This window comes from Pieris rapae, chromosome 21 (genome assembly GCF_905147795.1).
Source record: "Pieris rapae chromosome 21, ilPieRapa1.1, whole genome shotgun sequence".
Classification (NCBI taxonomy): domain Eukaryota; kingdom Metazoa; phylum Arthropoda; class Insecta; order Lepidoptera; family Pieridae; genus Pieris; species Pieris rapae.
The window spans coordinates 4,456,733-4,483,774 of record NC_059529.1 but is presented as its reverse complement, the minus strand read 5'-3'; the positions used below and the strand labels follow the sequence as shown (position 1 = coordinate 4,483,774).

General features: G+C 33.2%; 1 protein-coding gene across 1 annotated transcript; it reads right to left on the bottom strand.

Annotated features, from left to right (window-relative positions):
* Positions 1-2,019: 2,019 nt before the first annotated feature.
* On the bottom strand, positions 2,020-25,960 carry LOC110998112 (putative inorganic phosphate cotransporter). The gene is made up of 9 exons (XM_022266573.2): positions 25,807-25,960; positions 15,305-15,431; positions 9,921-9,999; positions 9,484-9,726; positions 8,262-8,433; positions 4,051-4,193; positions 3,396-3,616; positions 2,737-3,037; positions 2,020-2,218 (listed from the first exon to the last, which is right to left on the bottom strand). The coding sequence occupies exons 1-9, from the start codon at positions 25,829-25,831 to the stop codon at positions 2,033-2,035; spliced, it is 1,497 nt and encodes a 498-aa protein (XP_022122265.1). The 5' UTR covers positions 25,832-25,960; the 3' UTR covers positions 2,020-2,032.
* Between the last annotated feature and the right edge of the window lie 1,082 nt (positions 25,961-27,042).

Sequence of the window (27,042 nt, the reverse complement as noted above, 5' to 3'; positions counted from 1 at the left end):
AGTTCGCGTAAGCGGAACACATTTATTACTAAGAAAACACACAAAATAACAAAAAATCAAATAAAATAAAAAATAACGAGATAACAATTTTTTAAAGAACAATGTACGTTTTATGTATGTAATGTTTAAGTGCTGTGGTAATTGTTCCTAGCTCAACATTATGTTGGGGAGAAGAGTGTTCCACAGCGCTGGTCATTCTGCCAGAGTCCATAGCAGATAGTTTGCGCCTCAGTGGCAAAAAAAGTATTTTTTTGCAAAATAGTGCAAAGTCAAAGTTATTTCCTTTTAAAACTAGGCATAAAATATCTCAGAAAATTGAGGCTATCAAGAGACTCGTAATAACTTAGATAAATAGTTGACGAAACTATCCTTCGTGTGAAGGGTTCGGGGTTCAGAGGTATTGAGAAATAAAATACTGCAATAAGTTATTATATTAAAAATTCACGCCGAAAAATTGTATCTGTCTGTCTTTTGTTATTATGATTTTTAAGGAACTACGCGGTAATATAAATAAAATGCGTTTGGTTATTTGAAAATAATTTATTCTGATGAATACTTAAAACAATAAAAGTTTGTAGATCACAGTTAATATAAATTAATCTTACTATTTCATCATTTTTAATACTTATAGTATAGAAACAGCTGATACAAAATGTTTGAGTGGAGTTGCACCATGTAGACGTCGAACTCTAAGCGGATAAAAGCAACGACGCATCGAAGATCATACTGCTATGATCAATATAGATTTGTCTCGTCAGAACTTACTTTAAGTTTTCCACAAACAATACCAAAATTGACTGCTTTGAAACAAAGAAAAATAAGAATCTTATCTTTTTGATTTTTATACAATTCAATTCCTTTTCAGTCCATTTTGGTGTTACAAATTAAGACGAAAGAATTAGGTACCTCTTTATGCAATAACTAATAGAATTGTTATCGCCAACGTTCAATTTTTTGTGCAAATATCTACATTCGCGAATACAATTCGCGCATGTTTTTTTTTTATAGAACGGGGCTAACGGGCAGGAGGCTCACCTGATGTTAAGTGATACCATTATTGTTGTTCAAAACTAGATGAACCAAAGAAATAAAAAAAAAATCAGTGGCGCTACAATCTCTTTAGGTCCTAGCCTCAGATTTTTGAATCTGTTTCATGATCATTTTTAAATTTAATAGGCAAATAGGTGATCAGCCTCCAGTGCTTGACACACACTGTCCACTTTTTGGGTCTAAGACATGTCCATTTCCTCACGATGTTTTCCTTCACCGTTCGAGCAAATGTTAAATGCGCACATAGACAGAAACTCCATGAGAGTCGCACGCTGAAGCCACTAGGCCAACACTGATCCTGAACCAAACATTGTATCATCCAAATTAAATAGGAAATTGTATGCTGTATGCATACATATATATCTTATTACAGTCTTCTAAACGAGGACCACTCCTGTCAATTCGAAAGCTGTGTTTAGAAATTCGTCACGGATGTTTTTGTATATGGCAATTTTATAACAATAAATTTATTAAAGAAATACTAAATAACGGCAAAATTATAATAAATTATATTTAATATTACTTTTTTTATGCAAATATCGAATCTTCGTTCGATTGCATTAAACCTATAAAATACGTACATAAATAATGTAATATGGAATAGCGGCTAAATTTTACAATTTAAAAATCTCAAACATATTTATAAAACCTTCTTCACTTCTTGTCATGGCTTTTAACCCTATATTACAATTTTAATGTTGTAATATAGGGTTATTATAATACTTATAATAACCCTATATTATTTATTATATTTTTATATATAATATAAAAGTATTATAATACTTATAAGTTATAATACTTCCATATTTATGTATATTGATGTGTATGTGTCTTAAATTTGTGATGTAATATTTTCTTTTATATTACCAGGCAATAGCCATACAGATTATTTTAATGTTAAATCTGGAATCACATTGTAATATAATTAAATTTCCTTGTACCAAGAATTTTCAGCTTTTTTATTTCACCTCTGTCCTTTAGGTTAATTTTTAACTTGGACTGTGATTGTAGTGTCGTTTGAGCTTGCGCTTGGTCTTTTGTCCTCTTCTGGCTCGATATAATTCCATTTTTGCGTCTCACCCGTTCCAAAGAGAATAAAGTATATCGCAGCTATGATATAGAGTGAGGCACCGGTGAAGAACACTGGTCTCCATTCCGCAAAACCATTCTAAAAAAGGATAAAAAATTTCTTTATTGTATACCTACTAGATGGCGTTTGCAGCCATCGCGGTTGGAGGTTTGACAGAAGTGGTAGTCATTGTGACTGAATTCAATATTGTTTTAATGGTGAGGTTATTGTGAAAGGCTTGGGAAGGTATTGATAATTTTAATAATAAAATTTAATGTCGTTTCTTTATTTTCAGGAAGGATAGTGTTATTTCAGTTAAAGATAGTGTAATTAGTATAGTGTGTAAGTACTAAAATAAATATCTTTATTTTCAGAGCAACACAATTGTTTATTTGAATTTTATCAATCCTATATAAAATAAGATATATAATCTTATTTTATTGTTTTATTTGTTTTGGTTTTCAGTACTGATAAAATGTTATTCCATTATACATAACGTTGTTAAACCTCTTTATAAATACTTAATATGTCGTATGAAATTGTAACAATACTACTGTTGTACAATGCAATTTTGATGTTTTATAATCCATTAAAATCTTAGGAAAGAAAATACTTACTCCATTTTTAGTGAAGTACGCAGTGACTAGTGGTGTAACAAATCCGGCAGTGTTTCCGATTCCGTTGGCAATTCCGTATAATGTAGCAGCGAAGTTTGGCGCCAAATCTTGATGGTTGACAAGATTCGTCAGTGTTGCCGCACCGTTCGAACCCATTGAGAAAGTAATGAGGGCTATTGAGAGGATTGGCGCGCATCCAGTGTAACCGAGTGCGATTAGAAGGAGTCCTGGCAATACGTGAGAGAACAGGCTGAAGAATTTCCTCATGAACGTCGTAGATACCATGTTGCGTTTTACGATTCTGGAATATAATAAAGTGATAAATGACAAATATTGAATTTTATTAAGTCTTCAAGAATAGACTATCTAATACAAAAATATTTTTTTACTTCAACTAATTTATTTATATTAGTAGAGACGTCGCCCATTAATATGACATCATTAATTAAATAAATGCAATACTTGTGAGAATTACAATATTAATTACAAGTTATGTGAATTTCACGAAGTTTGAAATCATCAGTTTCACTTTTTATATTCTATATATATACATATTGTGCCTCCGCGCTGGCCTTATCTGTTTCGTTTTACTTATATGAAAATAATAATACTTTTTAATAGCAAAATAAAATATAAATATATTTTTTTGTAACACTTACCTGTCGCCAATGGCTCCAAATATGAGTGAGAAGATCATCCGTGCCAAATATGGCAATGAAGAGATAGTACCAGTGGACGTCAGGTTGAAGCCAAGTGCACTTGAGACGTATTTAGGTGCTGCTGTCATCACGAAATATATTCCCCAATTGTTACCATAATGCAGGACGATCATAGCCAAGAATGGCAGGGAAGTAAATATTTTTTTGAAGGGTGGCACAATCTGAAAATTATAAATTAATAAGTCTGTTAGCTTGACTAACACGTAAGGTATAGGCAGCGGCACGTAAGTCTAGCGCTGGCTGATACGTGCGGAGGCTGGAATGCGACTGGAGAGCCAATCGATGCTCTTCATTCCGCTAGCCAGCCCTCAGGTACCTTATTTTTTACTTCTGCGCAATAACGGTCAGCGCTAGAGTTTCGTGCCGCTACTTGTATTTTGTGTAATAAACTTTATCATCGCTCTGTGGGCGTATTTGGAACTAAACGAAAGCACGCACGGATCCTGTTCCTACAGAAATTCGATTAGATTACCTTGATTAAAAATATTAATAAATCACGTATCATAAACTAAAGATAGATAAAAACAAATTGACAAATACAGAAATATATGTAGTTATGACTTAAATTGTATTTACGGCGAAAAGTTTCACTAACCTTTGTTGTACTGTCACTATGAACTCTATCACCAATCTCTTCTAAAATATATGCCTTTTCGGCCTCAGATATCCTAGGATGCAATACGGGCGAATCATAAACAAGAAACCACCACGCCACGCACCACAACGCTGCTATTATTCCTGCAACGTATAATGTAATTTTTAACCATAGACAATGTTATTTATTTATTTATTAGTAATCTTTCTTGATTTTTTGAATTTTTCATACAAATTTAGAGTTATGTGAAACAATTGTACAAAAGTTTTAGATCTATCATATTATAAAACAAAACACTCAGACACTATACAAAGCCTAAACAAATTAGGTAGTTGAAAAATATATATGAAAGCTAGCTATCTGTAGGTTTTAATCGTCCAGTGAATAGGCTATCTCGCTATTATAACTTTATTACAAACATTCATGATGAAATATTGATGTGTTTTACAACAGTTTACCAACTTATCGTAACTTTGTTTTACAGGCTCTTAATGTGGATTAAGTTTTCAATTTGTTTGTTTATTACTATTATTTTTATCTTTTAGTTTTAGATATTATGATTCTGTTTAATCTGTTTTTAGGTATTATTATTTTATTTTATTTTGTGGTCGGTTCTTTAGTTTTTTCCTTTGATATATTGCTTAAGATCTAATGTAAATGTGTATGTGTGTTAAATTTGTAATGTTATATTTTCTTGTATTTTATAGGCATCCACATTGTTTTAGGATGTATATATAAATAAATAAACAGTAAAAATTTAATAGGCAAAAAATAAATAAAAGAAAACTGAAACATTAAAGTAACGACAATTAATACATAATATTTCTGTCCTCCCGCCTTTTTAAATATTTCCTTACATTCTGCTTGTTGAGATGGAAAATAACAACATTAATCACCTCATAATTAGTGTCATAGCTGTATAAAAGCCGAAATATTAGCTAATTATACAGGTAATTTGTGTTCGTACGAGGCAAATGGAACAATTGTATATTGTCGCATACGGTGGATTCTTAGAGAATTTATCCGCTCATTAAGAATCCTGCAAAATTAATTAAAGTATTGTTAACTCCGACATTCTAATAAGTCTAAATTAAAATATTTACAAGATGCTGCATACCATCACATAAAAAAGAGTGGTGGAGTGTTTATTGGCATTCTTCTCTTCTTTCTTCTACGCCCTTGATTTGAGAACTGGCAGTAAATGTAAAATTAGAAGCATTTAATGTATATTTCTTTTTTTGACGTTCATAAGGTGTACATTATGTTACCTATATGAATAAATGATTTTTGATTTGATTTTGATTTTTTGATACTGTTTAAAGCTAAGGAATTTCAAAAACCTTTTCTTATATATTTTCGACAGCTTTTATATATTTAATATAGTATTCAGACCAGATGACTGATGTTAAATAGCTATAAAAACTTAACATACAAAACCGATTTGAACTTGACAAGTTTAAAAATATAATGAATTTAAAATTCCATTGTATCAATTATGGATAATCGAGCAATGTCGGAGAATTTAGGGAAGGCTTAGATTTGAAACTTAGTACGGAGTATGACTTCCGTATGTCCAAATTTTTGAATTACAAAACTACAGTTGTCAGCTATGGGTAAGTAGCTGCTAGCCTTTGCGTCGTCCTGCAACACCAAAGCTAACTTTGATGCCAACCTTTTAACCTTTTGAAGAACATTTTATACATACATAGGTTTCCTTATCTGTTTGTTGTAATATACAGTTCATAAACTACATAGACAGTAAGCCTATTTAGTTCCTCTTACAACTATGATGCATAAATTATAGATAGCCGTGTTTATAGCCTATTGTTGGTAATTTTAGCTGTTATTGTGATGTTCAAACGGAATTCATTATTTACATAATTCACATATTTTGTTTTTTATAAGTAAAAAACAACCGGTCATTGTACAATAATTAATTTGACATTGTTCGTTGATTTTTGTACATAATACAGCCACGAAAAGTAATGCAAAGATGTCAGAGTAGGTTTAAACTTGAAACTTTGAGCCAATCTTAGATAATAACTAGGCTCATGGTTTGTTTTTGAATTCAAACCCTTTGTGCGTACGTCTCGCTCTTGCACATGATTGTGTGTATTTTCTGTCTAAGGCATGCCCGGTTTCCTTCAAAGTATGAGTTGTTAAATGAGCTCATAGACAAAATACCCATTGCACAGCCGGGAATCGAACGAACCCAAGGATGAGAGTCGCACGTTTAAACCACAAGACCAACACAGCTCTTGTGGTCTTACTACTTGTAAGTCTCTTGTAGTAAGTTGTTTCTTGTGGTCGTAATACTTCCATATTTTTCAATACATCTTGTTCTTATTGGGCTATCACTTTTTTTTTAATAGAACAGGGGGCAAACGGGCAGGAGGCTCACCTGATGTTAAGTGATACCGCCGCCCATGGACACTCTCAATGCCAGAAGGCTCGCGAGTGCGTTGCATTCCTTTTAAGAATGCAATTCAGAGCGGTTATTATTTCAATATTGTAGATGAGACTACACATTAAACCAAAATTGTAATTTACAAGTGTTTATAACGCAATTCGTGTTTTAGAGTAATTTAAGATTGTTGTTACTTTAAATTGGGTAATTTTCAGATCTCAAAAAATTCTAATGCTTTTTTTCATTGTAATTTGTATATTTGTCATATTTTTATGAGTGGTTGTTTTAATATTATATTTTACTTGGCTTTCCCATTTCTGACACGGTTGTATAAAATTATTATTTTTCTGTGAAACTGTTTTAGCATGTAATACTAATAATACTCTCAAGCGATGTATCTATTTGTTTCCTGATAAATAAATAGATAAAGTTTTTTTATTGAACTTTCAGGCATGCAATATAAATGTCGTGGTTCATGTAACATACTCCCTCGCGAGGGGGATGCCTAAAGTCCGTTCGGGGCATATTCCCCCTTCGGGTGGTGTATGGATCGCTCGATGGACGCACCCTGCTGATACAGGGCGGTACGGGGGCGGTCAATATAGGCCTTGGAGGGGGCTGTAGCGCGCAGCCGATGGGACATGCATTATAGACAATCGAGAAGGCCCTGAACTTCCTTAGATGCATGAAACGTATACAATTATGACGTGTCAATTGTCAACCTCAATCACAAGGCTGGCATCAATCATGCGAGACGAATTAATTTGTTTCGAGATATAATGATTTTATTATAACGGTTTGAATGAGAGTGAAGCCGGTAAAATATTTTTGCTAAGAATATTACTCCCGTATTAATGGTATCGAGGTAGACTAATCGCACTCTGGCAGAGTTGAGAGCTGTGTGTTGTATTATTACTTATAAAACCTCGTTAATTATTTTATGTAATTCTAGAATTATCGGTGTAGAGATTATTGTGACTATCGTATTAGTAATAACTGTGAAGATGTAATAACTATGTGGAAAATAATTAAATGTCTGAATCCAATACATTATTGACGTATGGAAGTCAAACAGCGCTGTCTCGTTTATGATTTTACCCTAAAGATTATTGGTAAAAACTCTTATTGCGATTTATTTATTTACTTACAGAAATAAATTTATACGTATCAACGCTAAAACTTAATTTTAAACTTCTCATTGAACAACAGTTTTATAAACTTCGGCCTACTCTAACCTATAATTAAATATTACTTATAGTTGAATTTATTACAATATTGGTTATAAACACAGTACGTATGGCGTCAAAATTACTTTCATTGTGATAATTATTTTATATATGAGTCAGAATAAAAAATATTAGGGCAACGTTCAAGGACCAACAAAATAATAATAATAATCAGTGGCGCTTCAACCTTTTTAAATCTGGGCCTAAGAATTCTATCTATCTATCTGTTTTATGGTAATTTGTCAATCTAATAGGCAAGTAGATGATCAGCCTCCTATGCCTGACACATACACTTTTTTGGTTTAGCGCAAGCCGGTTCCCTCAAGATGTTGTCTTTCACCGTTCGAGCGAATGCTAATTGTGCACATAGAAATTAATAATTATGTCCATCGGTGCACAGCCGGAAATCGACCTTATGACCTCAGAGATGAGAGTCGCACGCCACTAGACCAACACTAATATATAACACAAGAATAGCTCAGTACACACTTGCATAGTTTTTTTGCCATACTTATATTTATATGGAGATATGTTTGGGTTTTTTCAGTAGTTCCTTCATAACTAAAATATTTATTTACCTGGTACGTAAAATGCAAAATCCCAGCCAAATGTCTCAATGAGAGGTCCAGTGAGAGACCACGTGACCACAGTACCAATCGCGCCGCCCAAAAGGGCGCTCACGAATCGTCCTTTTTCAGTGGGCGGCGCCCAACGTGCCACTAGAGCGTGTAGTGCCGGAAACAGGAAGCCCTGAAAAATTAACACTTCATGGTCAAAGGAATTTCTACTCTACGTAATCTTTATTCTACTTTATGAATGTTTTCTAACCAAAACCGCCTTGATTTTTTGTTTCTGTAAACATTAAGGCAAGTGGAGGGGAATCATCTAAAATGCTGATAGAATTTAAATCTATTAACATTCAAGGTAATACGACCTCGTTTCTAAAGATAAACCCTTCGATAAGAATGAACTGCTTTGTATTCAAATGAGTTATTAAAAATCTTATTCAAGAATTGTTGATATAAAACATTTTATAATTTATGAAGATTCTAAATTTCAATATAGTTGTTAAAGAACTTAAAACTTTGCGTAATCTGATGCTCATTTTACGGTCATTATCAGCGCTGAAACATTAAAATATTATCAGGAAAATTTAAATGGAGAGGCTTAAATGACTTCAGTAGTAGCTTAAAATAATTTACAAATAAATAGTCTTATTTACATTTGAAACTTATCTTTATTGGTCTTAGTATTTAGTATAACATTTAATAAGAACTTAATCCTCAATAATAAAGCTATATTTAATTTATATATTAACTATGTGATAAACTATGGTTCTCATAAGCAAATACTTCAACTCATTTAGAAAGTTTACCTACAGATAAGTAATATATTGTTTTCATCTTGAAATACCGCAAAATCGTTTCGTATTTATTATCTCATCAGTGGTGACGCAAAACAACAAGTTTCCAACTTTTTATACGTAATAAAAATGATAAACATCACGATATTGCATTTGTAAATGAGGTAAACAAAAAAATATAGAGCTAGCAAAAAGCAGAATTTTCATTAACCGCCCAAACTCAACCAACCCATAAAAATTCCTACTCAGGGATCGCTTTCTTTCTGGTCGAATCGATTTTGGTCTTCTTTTGGGTCTGGGTAACAGCATAGCCTTGTCCGCATCCAGGCACTCCTACATACGTCTTTGACTTAACATGAAAGTCATGTCTGATATTGTCTATTACTAAGTATTTGGAATAGATAAAATCTAGATTAAAAATTACGTGACCAACTTACCGCCGCTAATCCAATAAAAAATCGAACAGCTACAAGGACCATATAGTGAAGCCTCGCTGCTTGTGGGCTGATGATCGTTAAGACGGCGCTGATGAACATCGTCACAAAGACAACTCTTCTCGGGCCCCATAACTCAGCTGCCGTCCCACTGATTAGACTTGTGATAGCATAACCCCAGAAGTAGCCAGACAGGACATATGCTTGTTCTTGGTTCGTCCATGAAAAAATGACAACACCGTCTGGCTGTAAAAATGTATATATTTTTTTTTATTACATATGCATCTGGATCAACAATAAAAATGCAAGGATCATTTTCGTTCATTTGAAGATCACTAAAGCGAAACATGTTTTTTCAGAAACCTCAGAACGTAATTTTAAACTTTATAATTGTGTATGCTATTTAGCGAATACAATAACTATATACGTCTGCATATTACCTGACGCAACTGCTTTGTGATATCTGTATCATTATGTAATGAAACGTCATTTGCCACGGCCTTGCATTCGCTTTCTACCCTGTAAATAACAAAAGAACAATTTTACCGCGTAAAATTATAACGATTTTAATCGTTTACAGGTGTACTCCAAGTCGTTGGTCAAGGTGATATGTCATTACTTATTCATTAAATATGGGAAACTTAACTGCGATATGATTGAATGGGCTGCTTATCATAGAACCCTTTATGCTTCTTAGATCTGTGTCGTTTCTGAATCTTTCAATTGTAGGTTTGCACATTTTAATAAAATACTATAAGGTAGAATCTGTATATTATGTATCATCTATACTAATATTATAAAGAGGAAAGGTTTGATTTTTTGTTTGTTTGTTTGTTTGTATGAATTGAATAGGCTCCGAAACTACTTGGCAGATTTGAAAAATTCTTTCACTGTTGGAAAGCTACATCATTCCTGAGTGACATAGGCTATATTTCATTTTCAAAAAAAATAGGCATCCTTACTAAAATTACGATAACATTAACATTTGTTTATTATTTAACACAATTCTAACAGATGGCGCTGAGTTAAAGGTAGTTTAGTTTAGGTCCGTGTCGTGGTACCAACGTTTCACATAAGTTCTCCTACGGGTTCCCTTGATTAATTTACTACTATGTAATATAACAAAAACCTTAGCCACAGCAACGCTTGGCCGAGTCTGCTAGTTAATAATAAATATAAAAATTATTTTGATACACGACTAAATTTTTTTAGTCGATCAAAGCAAATATGAACTTTCTTTTTTGAGACACCTGTTTTGCAAAAAAAATCTACGAAACATGACGTTCTGAGGTCGACTTCCGTTAATTAAATTTAATTTAATTGTCTGACGTAATCTGTATACTTATAATGCTGAAAATGGAACATGGAATGCAAAATTGAATCGTTAAATGCACGGTAGGTATAACGGAAGTCCTGATTCCATATGCAAAACCCGAATTCCTCTTGAGCTTAGCTCTTCAATTAATTAACTCTAATTTTCACATGTGTAAAATTCCTGAGTTACCCATTTTTATGCAACAGTGTTTTTTATAGAACGGAACATAAAAATGCAAAGATTTTAGGTAAACATTGACGTATAAGCTTTCTTACAAGTAATATTTTCTATATTAAGTTAATTATTTGATGAAATATTGCATATTATTGTGATATTTTGAATGCTATTTTTGCCAAGGCTAATTGTAATGTTCTCCTACATATTTTTATCAATGTTAATCTACCGCTTACATAGCAAAGATATTTTTTATTAAATATTTTATAATTATATGGATTTATAAACTTATATCTCAACGTCTGGCGTTTCAAAACTGAGTCTAATAAGGCACTTGCAACGCAAGACAAAGTTGCGGAACAGGTGTCCATTGAAGTATTTCCGAACCAATTCAAAACTCTCTTCTATAAAAGAGAGTTTCGAATCTGCGAAGGCCGGCAACGCACTTTCGAAGATTAGGCAAGGGCGAGGGTATTTCTTAACATCAGGTTATTGTAAAAAACCTCATACATAACATATAACAATGTATAAAACAAACAATTGCAGAGATTTAATTATTTTTCAGTAATAATGTGCAACCAGCATCGAAATGTAAATAGGTTACGATAAGACTCAATGACAAATAACTAAAACGTGATAAATTTTTTCTACTAAGTAAATGATTCATTCTTGTTCATCTTGATATATAATATTATTATACGCATTTATTGTTTGACCTAAACGCATATTTTTAAGTTTCCTTTAAAATATACAATATAAATAATATAATACATATTCTTAATAACACTGTTGTGGATTATTAAATACAATAAAAACTTCAGAGAAAAGTTAACCAATTCGGAGAAGAACTAACTTCAAATTCTTTGCCTTCGTAATAGGAATATGATTATAATTAAATTTATTACATTTTAAGAAATTCGTCACAGTTCCTGATCTTTTTAGATCTTTTGGTACTTATACCGGCGGTTCTATCAACATCTAAAAATGACGTCTCTTCAATTAACAACCTTAATTTTTACCAATATAACTTTTATTGTGGTCAAAATTAAAATATCGTTTACCAGTGCAATGTAGACGATTTTTTTAAATTTCAAAGTTGAAATCTCGAAGTGCATTCGATTCTAATGAATATTTTTGTTTGGTGGTCGAGTGATTTGTTCGATTTATTAAAGGTAAATTATTTTTAATTAGACCAAGGCTCATACGAAGACATTGAGAAGCAGGGAAATACCTTACAATCAAAACAATTATATTTTAATATATATTGAATTAACAATATCTTTAAAAAACAAGCCCCTCTGGTGAACTGAATGGCTCCCGAAAGCAACTCTCATTCCGAGCCTGGCTGAGGACTAAAGGACTTTCTGTATATGTGCCTATTAAACACTCGCTCGTACAGTGAAGAAAGATATCGTGAGGAAACAGGCATGCAGTGGCGTACCTACCTACTAGAGTACTACTAGCTAGTGGCCTACCTTGGGTGGCACCCGGTGCGGAAGTTGGTGGTGTCGCACCATCGAAAGTAAAAAGCAATAATTTTTATATGATAAAGGACATGGGTCATGGAAGATCTCGAGTATGGGACTGGGTCAGGATCAGGCTCTGTTGCGGGAATACCCGAATTCTACATAGAGCTAAGCTAGTCTTAGTGGAGGAATCCCTGAAAAGTAAAATTTTATACTAGCGTTTCCTTTTTGTTACAAACTTGTTCTTAAAGTTGAGAGACCGGGTGGGTGTCGCCTTTTTTGGGCGTACCCCTTGCTACGCCCAGTGGCGTAGCTAGGGGGACAAGGGCCCTGGTGCATAGGGAAAGAATCTGGCCCTCCTCCTCCCCTCTTTCCGCGCAGTTTGAACTAATATTGGCCTTCAAAATTATTGATAAGAATAAGAATAGGAAACAGTAAGTGAACTTATCCCTAGTAGGCTAAATCCATACGTCGTCTCTATTAGAATCTCCATGTGTTTAATAGAAGAAAAAGGGAATAAATAAACAACGACGCACATGACAATATATAATATTTATTATACAGATGTGATTAATTAATGGAAAAAACGATTTTTAACAGAATTCCCCGCCCAATTCGAGCGGCACGTTGCCAACTGCAGATACAACTGCAGCCCTTAGTTTAATGTTATGACGATACCTATGGTTTTGATACTGGGGAACGTCTCTCAAAAAACGGGATTAAAACCAAATACTTAGATACTTAATAACGCCCAAATCTCAGTTTGTCCTAACTGCAAGACGCGAGAGTATTGCAGGCTTAAGTATTGTCTTGCTCAAGTCTTGCAGGCTTCAGTCTTGGTATTGGTCTTGCTACGATAAGGCGGTCTTGGTATTGGTATTGGTCTTGCAAAAATGCAAGAACAAGACCAAGACTGCAAGACCAAGACCGATTTTGGGCAACACTAGTGATAACATCACTAACCGTATAAAGAACAGTGAAACAACCGTGCCACACTGTAAAATTAAATGAATCGCTCTGTAGTCAATACTGTAACAACTAACACTGTAACCATTGCTGCTGCGTACAGTATGAAAATCGGTGATGTCATCTAATTTTGACAGTTGAACACTTTTACTGGAAACATTGATGAATTTAGTGTATCGAACTGTAAACAATCCAGTGAAACTGTTATAATCTCAGTTTGGACAGGAAAATTCTCTGTTCCACTGTAAAATGAAGTGCGTACCCCGTTGTTTAAGCAGTTTACACTGCGATATTTACTGTTTCTTTTTTTCCGTGTAGTAGCTCATTGTTTTCAAAGCTGAGGTTTGAGGGCCCCCTGAGCTCCGGGGCCCTGGTGCACTGCACCACCTGGCCATATGCTAGCTACGCCACTGGCTACGCCACTGCAAGCATGCCTATGACAATGCAAGGTAAATTTAGGTTCAAGCTTAGCGCACAAGGTTAATTATCGGATAAAAAACTGGTTACTAAACAAACCGATGAATCTTCATTGAAACTTCGCGGAATTTATGTTTCGTCGAACCTTGGATCCAAAATCTACATTTTTAGATGTTATTTAAAGGTTCCCATAGTTCATCGAATTACTAGGATAATTAATCCTATTTTTTATATTGTTTTGTTTCATTAAAATCGAATTTTAATTATTAAACAAAACTGTGGCGTTAGGTCTTGGATTGTATGTATCGCATAATAATATTAATAATAATTTCTTTATTATCTCCCATATAACATTTGCAACAAACAATCAAATGACAGTTAAGAAGGTATTGGAAAACTGGTTTCCAAACGAGGTAATAACCTGTGATCTGGATAACCAGGCTTCCATTCCACAGCAAAGTCATATTGAGTGGTAGCAAAAAGTACAAGGAAAAATGAAAAATTATACTACTAATAATCTTAATATATATAAATATCCTGTCACGATGTTTGTCCGCGATGGACTCCTAAACTACATAACCGATTTTAAATTAAATTGGCACACCGTGAGCAGTCTGGTCCAACTTAAGAGATAGGATAGCTTAGATCTTTTATTATAGTCGTAATTTTATTTTATTGCAAATTATTCGTTTATTATTTGACACAATTCCAACAGATAGCGCTGTGTTAAAAGTACCAACGTTTCACATAATTTCTACCATTTTCCTTGAATAGTTTACTACTATAACAAAAATTTTAGCCACAGCAACGCTTGGCTGAGTTTGCTAGTACTTACTATAAAGTAAAAATTTAGTCTCATCATTTTTCCTTAACGCCCACAAAAAAGTATAACTTCAATAACAAAAAAAAAGTAAGGAAATTTTTTTTTAATAGTCATTTGCTTGTGTCGTCTTGGATTGTGTTCTTAATCATATTTGATTATTAGGTATGCCTATGTTCGCAAATTGAGACGCTCAGCAACAAACAAGATAAATACGTAATAAACGGCGTGGCAAACGGCGTGGCAAACTGGCTAAAAATGTTTTGTTTTGCCAAGATAATCTCCGCGCACCAATCCAGAGTTGCAATGCCTGCTATTCATTAAGACCCCTAATGCATAATTATAATTTGGTTTCACACCGATACGAAACTAAATAAAAACCATAATATAGTATTCGGTTAATGTGAATTCTACGCACTTAAATAGAACTTGTAAGTGAACTGTAAATAATGTAAAAACTGAAATGTAAATAATGGAAAAATTTTAATAAGATCGTGGGACAAACATGCCTACGGGACCGCCAAAAAAGGCAACCCTGCCGCCCACACACGGCCATTATAGCACGGGTACGATGCCGGCTTTTAAAAGAGGAATAGAGATATTCGCGAACCGTAATTACAACTAGTGTTTGGCATTTATGCTGTGAATAATTGTTAAATAACTTACGTTTTTGTTGTTTTGTCTTCGGGTACCATGGCTATGATGTTAACGCTCATATTAACACGAAGCATATAGTTGATCCAACAGGCAAAAAATAACATGAGGGCCACGATAAACCGTGCTGGGATTGCATCTGAAAAAACCATTTATATTAAATCGAGAAATAATAAGGACTGGATATGTGCGGGCGAGAGATTATCGTCATTTTTATGAAATCTTTTCAGAATTCATAAAAAATAATCAAAAAACATTGCCAATATTCACGTATTAACGCGTATTAATTTACACGATTATAGCACAGACTACGTCAGACAATTTAATTTCATTTAATTAAATGAAATCGACGTTAGGACGTACACTTCCTTAGCTAGGCGTTTATTTGCAAAAGAGTATATAGAATTATCATTATTTATTTTTATGTATACTTTATTAAACACTGCAAAACGAGGAAAATAATGATTAAAAACGAAAGACAAAATTATGAGCTTCGTTCGATTGTGATTGGTCAACTGTATCTCTTAGTTGCGTTATTGAATTTTACACTCTCATTCCCTGAAAACTTAAATAATAAGGAGCATCGCTTTCCTAATGCCTAAAATATAGTATTAAATATTTCCCGCCTAGGCTGTTTAATACTGTGCCAAATTTTTGTACTGCGTTACTATTAAAAAAATATTGATAGATCAATACTGTCAAAGCGTTTCGGATGAAGACTATTTGCTGTACCAAGTATCTTTACAATCTAACAACGGGCGAGATAGAGGAAGACGCAACTGTGATATACCGTGTTGGGAGGAGAATAAGGCTCTGCAATGCTTGCCTTGAGGTTTTGGTGGGTATACACAATTGCGTCTCTCATAAAACCGTCCCGCACAAAGTAGTCGCGCCGCGGTATGAGCAATCCATTTCGCTACGGAAACTAAAATCTCGGCGATACTAGCCCACACCTAGGAGGTAAAGTATCACACAAAGTTGATTAGCACAAACTATATTCTCTTTAATTTCTCTACAAATGTTACTTGTACTGTTTTTCACTTTCACTTTTCCGCTGTACCGCTAACGGTGTTCGAGGGCTTTAGATAATTTTCCAAACAGAGAAAGCTTCAACAAAGTTACAGTTAACTAGACTTCCATTATTATTTAATTGTTGACAAATATAAAATAAAATTAACCAAAAAATAAAGAAAATAAATGTAATGTCTTACAGATGCTTTCTTAAGCGTTATGTGTATAGTTTTTCTAATTTATATAAGAATCTTTAAGTTCCATCAACATCAATCCAACTTAGTTTAAAGTTCCACTAATCCGTTTGGTGATAAGTCGACTTATAAAGTTTGGTGCAGCGTACATCTACGCATAATCCTATGCTCGTATATGTTATAAGGACTACGTCATTTTATTATATATATAATACTTTATTTTATTACATTTTATTAATAATAATAATAATATATTTATTTGCAAGAATATGATACAATAATGTTTTGGTGATACAATCTAATGTTCGCATATTCTTATACACATACAATGGCGTGCAAATTTGTTTTAAATTGAATTTTACATAGATATTACATAGGAGTCATAATATAGTCAACCCTTGTAATATTTTATCACTACATCATAAATTATTGAAATATATGATTACGTTATCAAATTAATATTTTTATTATAATAATTCACGACAAGTCAATTTTTTAAAACTATTGCATTTTTTTTACGATATTGCATATGCATTAATTGTGAAATTATTGTTTAATTTCGTTCAACGTTCGACGTTAGAACGTAAATTACAATACCAATACTTTTGTACAGTTTACTATTGATTTATGTATTATTAATAAATGATAAAAAATAGCGCTTTGTTAATAAACTATTTGTGATTGCTCAATACATACGGAAATGTTTTCTAAGTGTCTCGCATTGGAGTCAAGTGCACGACCTCGCATAAACCAGAAAGTGTACGGAAGATTACTTTCGAATATGTCAATAGCAAGACCATTGGGCACTTAAATATAATATGTATATGTAATTTTAGCACCATAGACATCAGATTCATCATTTAGCTTAACACATTTTATGTAATAGATATTTAGTGTATACATTAGTCAAACTCGTAACAATTAATAATCATTTTCAGTTCGACTCTTCCACGGTGGCTTAATTAGGACTCTTGCTTTGAAAAAGAACTCATTTGTCTCTTTTTCTCATAGCGTACACAATTGACAGAGACGAAAGAGTAGTTAAACTAATATAAAGTGCATGAATAACATTCAGTCCCAAGAAACAAACCCTACACCCCAAGACCAGTCAAAAATTATAACCATTTATGACGGTTAGGTCTATTAGCATGTCAGTTACAACCGTATTAATAATAACTAACAAAAAAAAAATAACGTGGGCGAAACACAAATTTATTTACAATACGAAATAAACTAATATACTTTGACCTTCAAATGGAAAGTCTTCTTTGCTCAAATCTCAGTACATTTGACCTGACAAACATCTAAAACATAATTGAGGTTAGATGAAAGCGATCAGGATGATTGCTCAGTGCTCTAGTTCAGATATCAAAACATGTAACCGTTTGACAGTTGGTATAAGTTGACACTTTAAGATTGACATAAACTTTCTCCGCATGATTCCCGCCATTTTTTTTTCTCTTTTCTCACGCTGGCCTGCTTCTACTACTTTTTAATCCATATTTGTAGTTTCTTTTGTGGAATGCCAGCAACGAATGCACAAGTTAAATTAAAAGTAATTTTATTCATTTAGGTAACTTAATGTACACTTATGAACGTCAAAAAAAGTAATGCTTCTAATTTTACATTTACTGCCAGTTCTCAAATCAAGGTCGTAGAACGGAAGAGAAGAACTGGCAATAAACACTCCGCCCCTCTTTTTAATCGCCAAGTTTTTCTTTTACACAACGTTTGTAAGGAGCTGGAACCATGTTCCATATGACATTTTGAGTAATAAAGAATAATAAAATAAATAAAAAACAAAGATTTGTCCTCTATCAGCCGAAATACTGCATGGTGAAATAGGAGCACGCACTTACATACTGTATGCCACTCATGTTCTGGTTCCCAAGATATAAATGCATTATATCTTAGAAGTAATAAGTTGAGTTTTAAATTGTCACTCTGTAAATATTTTTGTGCTAACCCTAGTTACTAAATTTGCCAATTCACAGACAAAAGCCGTTTTGGTGGTCTATGTACTATTTTAGTATTATACGAAGTATTTTATGATATGGTTTATGAAAATACGGGTTTACAGAATCGGGGGACCCATGACCTTGAGTTAGCCCATGACTTTGTAAAACGAATGAGTTCGAAGGCACAAGCAAAAACTACAATACATTATGACGTACTACAAGCTAAACACAATGATTGCCGCTATTTTAGAGAGGTTGTTTATATTTTACTTATGCCGTGAGCAACCTCTAGAGATTGTGGTTTTTTCGCGGCCCTGGCCCGCATTTCTGATAGAACCATCATGTCAAGACGCCATTTCAATCTAATTTAAATATTTAAACGGATTTATACATCTAGAAACCAGGTGATAACGAAATACACTTTCAAGTCACCAACTCGACTTGAGCGCGGTCAAGAATCTTCGTACAGTTTAGTTGGTTTGACAGCTGGTGAGACTAGATTTAAGTTTGACATTTCAAGTCAAACTTAAATATAGTCTATGAAGTTCGGCGACAGTTTGGAGATCTTTAACGATCTTAAACTATCAGAAATTAGCTAAAATAACGGTTAAATATGAAACAACGACAAAAAAAATATTCAGAGCCAGCTAAATCTTAGATGAAACGTACGTTAACATATAAATAATTTCTATGAAGACAAATTTTCTGTAATGATAGTAGAACGCTAAGTGAGAAATAAGTGTTATTTCCTAAGTAATTACGTTGGGATATTCTATTTCTAGTTTCAAACCTGTTAGGCCCTTATCCTTTATAATTAATGGACTTGAACATTTTCCTTTTTTTCTAATGCATTTTACATGGTATTCTAAAAATGTAACTATTCTTGGGACTATGTTAATTTGTTTGAATTTGGCAAATAATAGATAGTTTTCATATGTTTTTGGTCATTTGTATTCAAACTATAATTAGTTGACTGAAATCACATTTCAAACTACTGATTACAGAGAGACAGACAGACATAACATTTATTACAAACAAAACACATACACATAACATTAGATATCAAAACAAAATTTAAAAAAATATATATATATATTCCCATTCAATTATAGTTTGACCGGGAGATTAAATCAGTACGCCGAAATATACGTAAATGCTGGCAATAAATAAGTATATAACACAGTTAGTGCTCTCAAAGGGAAGATTGTGAATAAAAACTAGACATTTTAAATTCTTGAAACATGTTGAAATTTTTACCTGTTTTATAACGATATTTGATAGTTTTCGTGCTCAAGAACGAGCCTTGACTATTGACATTTAAGGATGACTTAAGAAAAATCTTTAAATGTTTTAGCCTCCCTTTTACGCATTGTCTTTAGAGTGCTAAGATATAACTTAAAACTAATGACAAAATTTAAATAATAGCATACAAGTATGACAGAGAAAAAATATTTAGCCTGGTAAGCCAACAATGGTAAAAAAAATACAAGAAGTATTTAATAAATTAATATTAAAACATAGTAAATTTGATTAACTAACAAATAACAAAATTCAATTTTTATTACAAAAGTAATATAAAAAATTGAACATTGTGACATAATATATTCCATCTGTTTTCTGTTTGAATATTAGGACGAAATTGGCTAAAACTTTTTAAGATAACTAAGGTATTATGAATAGTATTATGGTATAAATGTCAATGTAATACTATTATTTTGTGTATTTTTTTATATACTGAACAACATTTTGTAAGTAAAATAATTTCATCATACGGTCGGTCGACCTTTGGTGGAGAGGACAATGTGTCATTTTTGCAAAATACGCACTAAACTATTGATGAGCAACAAAACATTTACGTAACGGATTTTGTAAAGCCTACGGTCCTTTCCTTGATAGAGCCTTGAAACACACTTGTATTCATTCTTTATCATTTTTTTGTCATTTTATTTAATAACGTGGAATAAATTATACTTGTATCTTACAATCCATAATAAACATTTTTAAAGTAGTTACCTCCGTATAAGACGCGATATTCTAAAACTTACTTCCATAGATAATTTAATTGTTTCCATAATCCATATATATAACCAAGCGCGGGTTACACTACATTTAAATATGAAATTAAAAGCTGACATTTCGTGTGCCGTAGTTTCTCGTGGTATAAACGGGGTTCGAGAATTTGTTAAAAAGTAGAGGTTTATTTTCCTACTGGTTTGTAATAGGACAAAAAGAAGTACTACTGCCACTTTTGACGTTTAATAACTACAGATGTCTTAAGGACAAAGATTAAAGACCTCATGAGCGGCTGTGAAAGTGTTTAGCAGAATGTCGCGACGTCGCGTCGTTTTGACGCCATCGCTTCCTACTTACATGACAGAAAACACGTGACCAATCAGGAACGGCTAATTAAACTAACGGTGAGTCCTACTTACGGACAAATAAAAATATTTATTGCCTTCAATTTGAAAAGGGCGAATGGAAGGTTTAATGATATACGACTTGACCAACTGTACCTACCATGAGTTTAGCAAAGTATTTATACTTATGTCAAATTGTATAGAAAATCTTACAATAAATCTTCTGTTTCTTTATATTCTCTAAGTAATTACCAAGAGTAAGATTTAGATTCTAGACTTAGCATGAAACTTCTATTTGTTAAAATTAAATACAATTTTTGACGTACGTATGTCAAACGGTATATCTCGCTTCTGAATATCAACTTAAGAATTGTCAGCTATGGTTAACTTTATCAGCCTTAATAATAGCAGACCAAAAAGATCGGACCCCATACTACAGGTATGAAACACAAATTTCTTAAGGCATCGAGAAATATATTAAAATATTTTACCGTTTTATTGATGCGACTATGAAAGAAAGAGAAACGAAAGGTAAGATTCAAAGTACGCATAGGTAAGTATGACTTTCTTATGTACTATATGTATATATGTATGTATGACTACTGGATTTTGTTTATGGTTAGCTGAGAGACATTGTTGACCTATCATGATCAACCCTCTGACATTGCGTTTGTGATACGATATTTCAAGACTGACAGCAATATATTAAATCTATTACTATGATTTAATAAAAAATAAAATTTTGATTTTGACGTCTAGTCTGATCTTCTAGTTTTAAAGTTGTTTTAAAAGAAAGAATTATTAATTTAGCTTCCCAAACACGAGTAAATCAAATATTATATATGAACGGCCCCTAAGCTAGTTTTTGACTTACAGCCTAATAAACTCCCAAACCCAATAACCTACCTCATCTTAATCCAAATATTGATAAAAGTATGTCAAAAACCAACCGACTAATTAATATAAGATAGGAGATCGATCGACTGTCACGGTCTGGTCTCAGATTGTAGATTATTGGGTTTGGGCGTAACACAGGTACCACTAACTATATTATATATTTTTAGATCGTGTTTCATTACATCTGAACTCATTTAACTTCAAAGTATTTGCCTTATCAACAGTGATTTAACACGGTGTGGTGAAACAATAATAATGTTGTAATTTCTAATGGCATATTCTTATTTTATAATATTTTACAAACCTTTTTATAACATTTACTAGTAGTAGTGTGGACTCAGTTTCCACTCTTAAAAACATTTGGTCCGTTACGTAGAATTCTGGATAATTAATCCAGCATCACTTCTTCCGGCAGCTTAGAAGTTTCCTGGGCAATTCTCAGGCTTCACAGAGGGATTTCTGCTCGTTGGAAAGCCTTCGATTCCTCTGTGCTGAAATAGCCTCTGCACAAAGGGCTGTCTTTCGCCCTTCGGAAATTAGGAGACAGTGTCCCGTAATTGTTCCTATCATTATTTTGAAATTAATTAGGAGTCGCTTTGCCACTGGCGGGTTTACTGCTGGCAGTTCCTAGACCCTATCTATTGCCTAGCATCTTTTTGCATTGATATAAAGCGATCGTTGCTTTATTTAGTTTGTGTTCAAGGTGTTTGTTCTAGATCAGTTTACTGTCTAGAATCACACCTAAGAATTCCGTTTCATCCTTGAGGTGACTTCTATGTTGAAGTGTTTGGAAAGTCTTCAAGGTCCAGCGACTCTTCGGTTGTAAAACAAGTTCAGTTTTTGATGCGTTGATGCTCGTACTCAGAACACGATCTCTGCATGACTCTCCACTTAAGAGAAAGGCCTTTAGATGGTAAGGCCCTTTAAAAATTCCCCGATACTAATATAGCTATGTCATCACCATTATTAGGTGATAGGTCACCGCCTTATGGGCAACCGCTTTTGACGATACCTCGCGTAGTGGTATTTACGGTGAACTGTGTAGCTCATTCTTTTAACATTGTTGATCCATTCTATAAGATGATCCACAAGTTCATAGTCGAACTGGTTGTATACGTGAAATTAGACAAAGATATTTATTTCAATAAATGCACCAAGAGTTGGCTGCTTTGATTTCAGAGGGTTACCAATACGAGACACAACGTGGATGATTCTGATTTGCCTGAGCTGTATGCATGTTGATTTGGGTGTATAAATTTAGTTAAGGACACCTGCCTTCCTATCTCTAAGTCCTTCTTTCTATTTGCACTGTTTGATCAGCTTCTGTTTAGGTAATACGTTACGTTAAAATATATTAACTTTACTTTGCGCCATTACTACATTTTACACATACAAAAACGAATCTATAACATTATCTATATTATTTATTATTTAGTTGTAACCAGTCAACGTTATTTAAAAAGAAAACCGTATATTATATTTAAAAGTATCAAAAAGATCATATGTAGGTTTAAGATTGCCGTTGGCGTCATGATGATCACCACTGTAATGGATTAACTTATAAAAAAAGTCTAAATTTAAAGACTTTTAGGATTGTCATCTGTAAGCGATTGTGTTTTGTTACTGTAGTGTTCAAACGATTAACAAAACTTTTATTTGAATTAAGTACGCGAATAAGTAATGAATTAAATAAAATGACAGCTCATACTATATCATCGCACTTTAGCTTAACATCATCAGGAGTCTAAGAATGCTTAGCACTATATTGTGTCAAATCAGATTTACTTATGTTTTTGTTTTACAAATTTTACATTCCATCGATGTATTCTGTGTTGGTTACTATGAATAGAATACTTGTCCAGTTGTGGCATATTAAGAAAGTACACTGATGTAAAATCATTTTATGTTCATTCAACCAATCGCAATTAGAGAGAGATATGCAAGCGTATTCACAAAACAGGTTTTAATAAAAAGTAAAACCTCGCACCAAAGCCCCAGTAAGTACATTCTAAGTTTTCAGCCAATGCATACGACTCTTGAAACCGTTATTGAACTCGCGATTTCGTCTACTACTAGAACACTTACAACGATCTACAATTCAAGTAATGTCACAAAGTCTCGGGATAGTAAAACAGGAGCAAAAAGGCTCACTGATGTTATATTTTAACATATTAGAACACTAACAATGCCCAAAAACTGGCCATTGCTGTCTTTTTCAAGGACCCTAATTCGAATGGGTTCGGAAATACTTCGACGGCTACCTGGTTCTGCATAGTGATGATTGAGCACGGGTTTGGTTTACGGCAGTGACGTAGCCCCTTGGGCACCCGGTGCGGAAGTTGGTGGTGTCACCCCATCGAAAGTTAAAAGCAATAAATTTTATATGATAAAGGACAATGATCATTTATTAAAAGATCGGGGATCCCTCGCTTCAGGCTCTTTTGCGGGAATCCCCGAATTCTACATAGAGCTGAGCAAGTGTTAGTGGAGGAATCCCTGAAAAATAAATTTGTATGCTAGCGATATTTTTTGTTTGTACTGTTTTTAAAGTTGAGAGACCGGGTGGTTGTCAACCCAAAAAAAAAACACCCGGTGCGGATCGCCCCCCCTTGCTTCGCCACTCGTTTCCGGTTATCAATAATGTATTTTAAAATTGCATTAGTTAGTGTCAAGTTGAATAACACATGGCGTGTTATCGAATTTGACACCTTCGCTGTCATCACTGATTCGTAAAAGATTTAATTATGTTTACATTAAAGGAGGAAACGCATTGTACTTTATCTTGATAAACACAATACAACCAAGGAAATAATTGTTATTTAATTGGTTGCTTTATACTCCTAGCTACCTGTGTAATGTGTTCGAAGAAATAGTCAAGTATCTTTGTACACTTCTTGCCTACCTTATGTAATTTAATCCATGTTTTTTTTATTCCTTTACTCACAGTGGTTGCCTGGAAGAAATCGCTCCAAAGCGATAAGGCCGCCAGTTGCTTTTCATCAAATTAAGTTTATTATTATTTTCCTTTTATGTAATGCAACGAAGTGTTAATAAATAAAATAAATAAGTTTTACCAGAAATAAAGCATTTCTGAAATAAGCATTTAGGGTTTTTAAAAAGAACCTTTGATAAGATGACACAGTAAGATAATATAGATTGAAAATAATATCAGTGGTGAAACTAATGTTTAGTCATAAAAACTAAAGCAATTACACTCTTTGAAGTATGCTCATTCGTCTCTTTATATCAAGCTGTATTTACCCCATGATCAAAAGAGATACATGAGTAGTTTAATTTGTATCAATTTGGATAAGTCTTTGCAAAGTAATTATGTTAAAACAATACAATTTAAGGAGAATCACACGGTTTTTCTGAATGTATATAATAAATTAACTATCAAATATTTCCTTTTATTATTATTAGACACTAAGCAACACAGACGCATCACAAAATTAAAAGATCTGTAGGTACCCTAATATGTTTCAATACTTAAAGATTGTTTAATTCTTATCACGCAAGTATTTACAGAAACCGTAGATAGTAGTATAGACTATTCACAAAGATGATAGCATTTATTTATTGTATTTATTTATTTACATTATAAATTTATACGCAGCCGAGAAAATACACAATTTTTAATTAGATAAATCACATTATGAAATCGTCCTTAAGTGTTTAACGCAGCCAGTTACTTATTTATTAATTATAACTAATTTAATACACAATTTTACAAATATAGAGTGTAATAGCCTTGCTAATTTAATATTTGAATTAATAAAAAAATCCAGTTAACCTTAAGGGAAGCATAACAATTTAAGATTGAATGTGTTTTTATTTATATGTAAATGTATTGCATAAATACGAAAAGAGTTTTTAAATCTACCTATACAAAGCAAATTTGTAAGTTACTGAAATCACTGGAAGGGCAAGAGAATGTGTGTGATAAACTTTATATTTATATGTAACTTATACAATTAGCACTAAGCTAGTGTACTTAGATATAAATGCAATTATAATTATTATTTAATTAATACATGCATAACAAGCTACAATCCTAATTGAAATTTACGTTTAACATTCAATTATATAATACTTACCGAAAAATTTTAAATGTAACTTCATGTTGCTGGACTATTGTAAACACAAAAATCGCGCAAACACAAATGCGCACACGCGCGTAACAGCGAGATGCGAGCGCGCTAGCCTCCAAACGACTGTCCGCGAAGCCTCGCTCAGTCGGTAGATGACACGCAAAAACCTGTCAATGATCTTACAAAAACCTATCGGGCACGTCTGTTTTAGTTTAATCAGGTGCAAATATGTTACAATAAATGTTATTATCCCACAATAGTTTGTTAGTGAATCATTTTAAAATATTACTAATTTGTAATTTTACCTACAACGCATTACATCGTTGGATGCTATACGTATCGATTATATTTTTTTAGCTAATTGTTAATGGGCCCTTTATTTCTCTAATTACCCCTGTATGCGACAAGATATTTACAGTTCCAGGTGCCTCGTAAGAACACGAATTATCTGTAATTGCTGTAATTCGCCAATGTTTCGTATATTAGCTAACTGTGGCACTAACTATGACATTTTCCTCCTTACAAAAAAGGATGTGAGGACATATTTAGATGTACCCCGTACACTGACTTTTTTGAGCCGTAGCAATTAAATTTTTCTTTAAAATTGTATGAAGTATTAATTATCGTTTGTTTAATGTTTAATTTTAGTTTTTCTTGTCTATAAAATGTTTTCAGTTTCTTATAATTAACGATGTAACCTCTTTTGGCTTTTTATAAGTGTTTTGATTTGTAATCTGGATTTGTGTAAGCAGATTACCCATAAATCAAAAACACAGCACCTAATTGGTCAAAGCATCAATCATTCGTCTGGAGCGCGGCATCGAAAATCAAAGAACCCACCATGATCACCAACCTTCCAAAGACAGGGCAATCAAAAGATGAGAATCTTTATTCTTTGGAAACGCAGGCTCGTGTTAAAAATGTATTATAGGGAATCATTATTTTTTAGTTATCATCAAGCAATGTTGGCCTAGTGGCTTCAGCATGCGACTCTCATACCTGAGGTCGTAGGTTCGATCCCCGGCTGTGCACCAATGGATTTTCTTTCTATGTGCGCATTTAACATTTGCTCGAACGGTGAAGGAAAACATCGACATCGTGAGCAAACCAACATTTCTTAGATCTAAAAAGTCGATGACGTGTGTCAGGCACTGGAGGTTGATCGCCTACTTGCCTATTAGATTTAAAAATGATCATGAAACAGTTTCAGAAATCTGAGGCCAAGACCTAACGAGGTTGTAG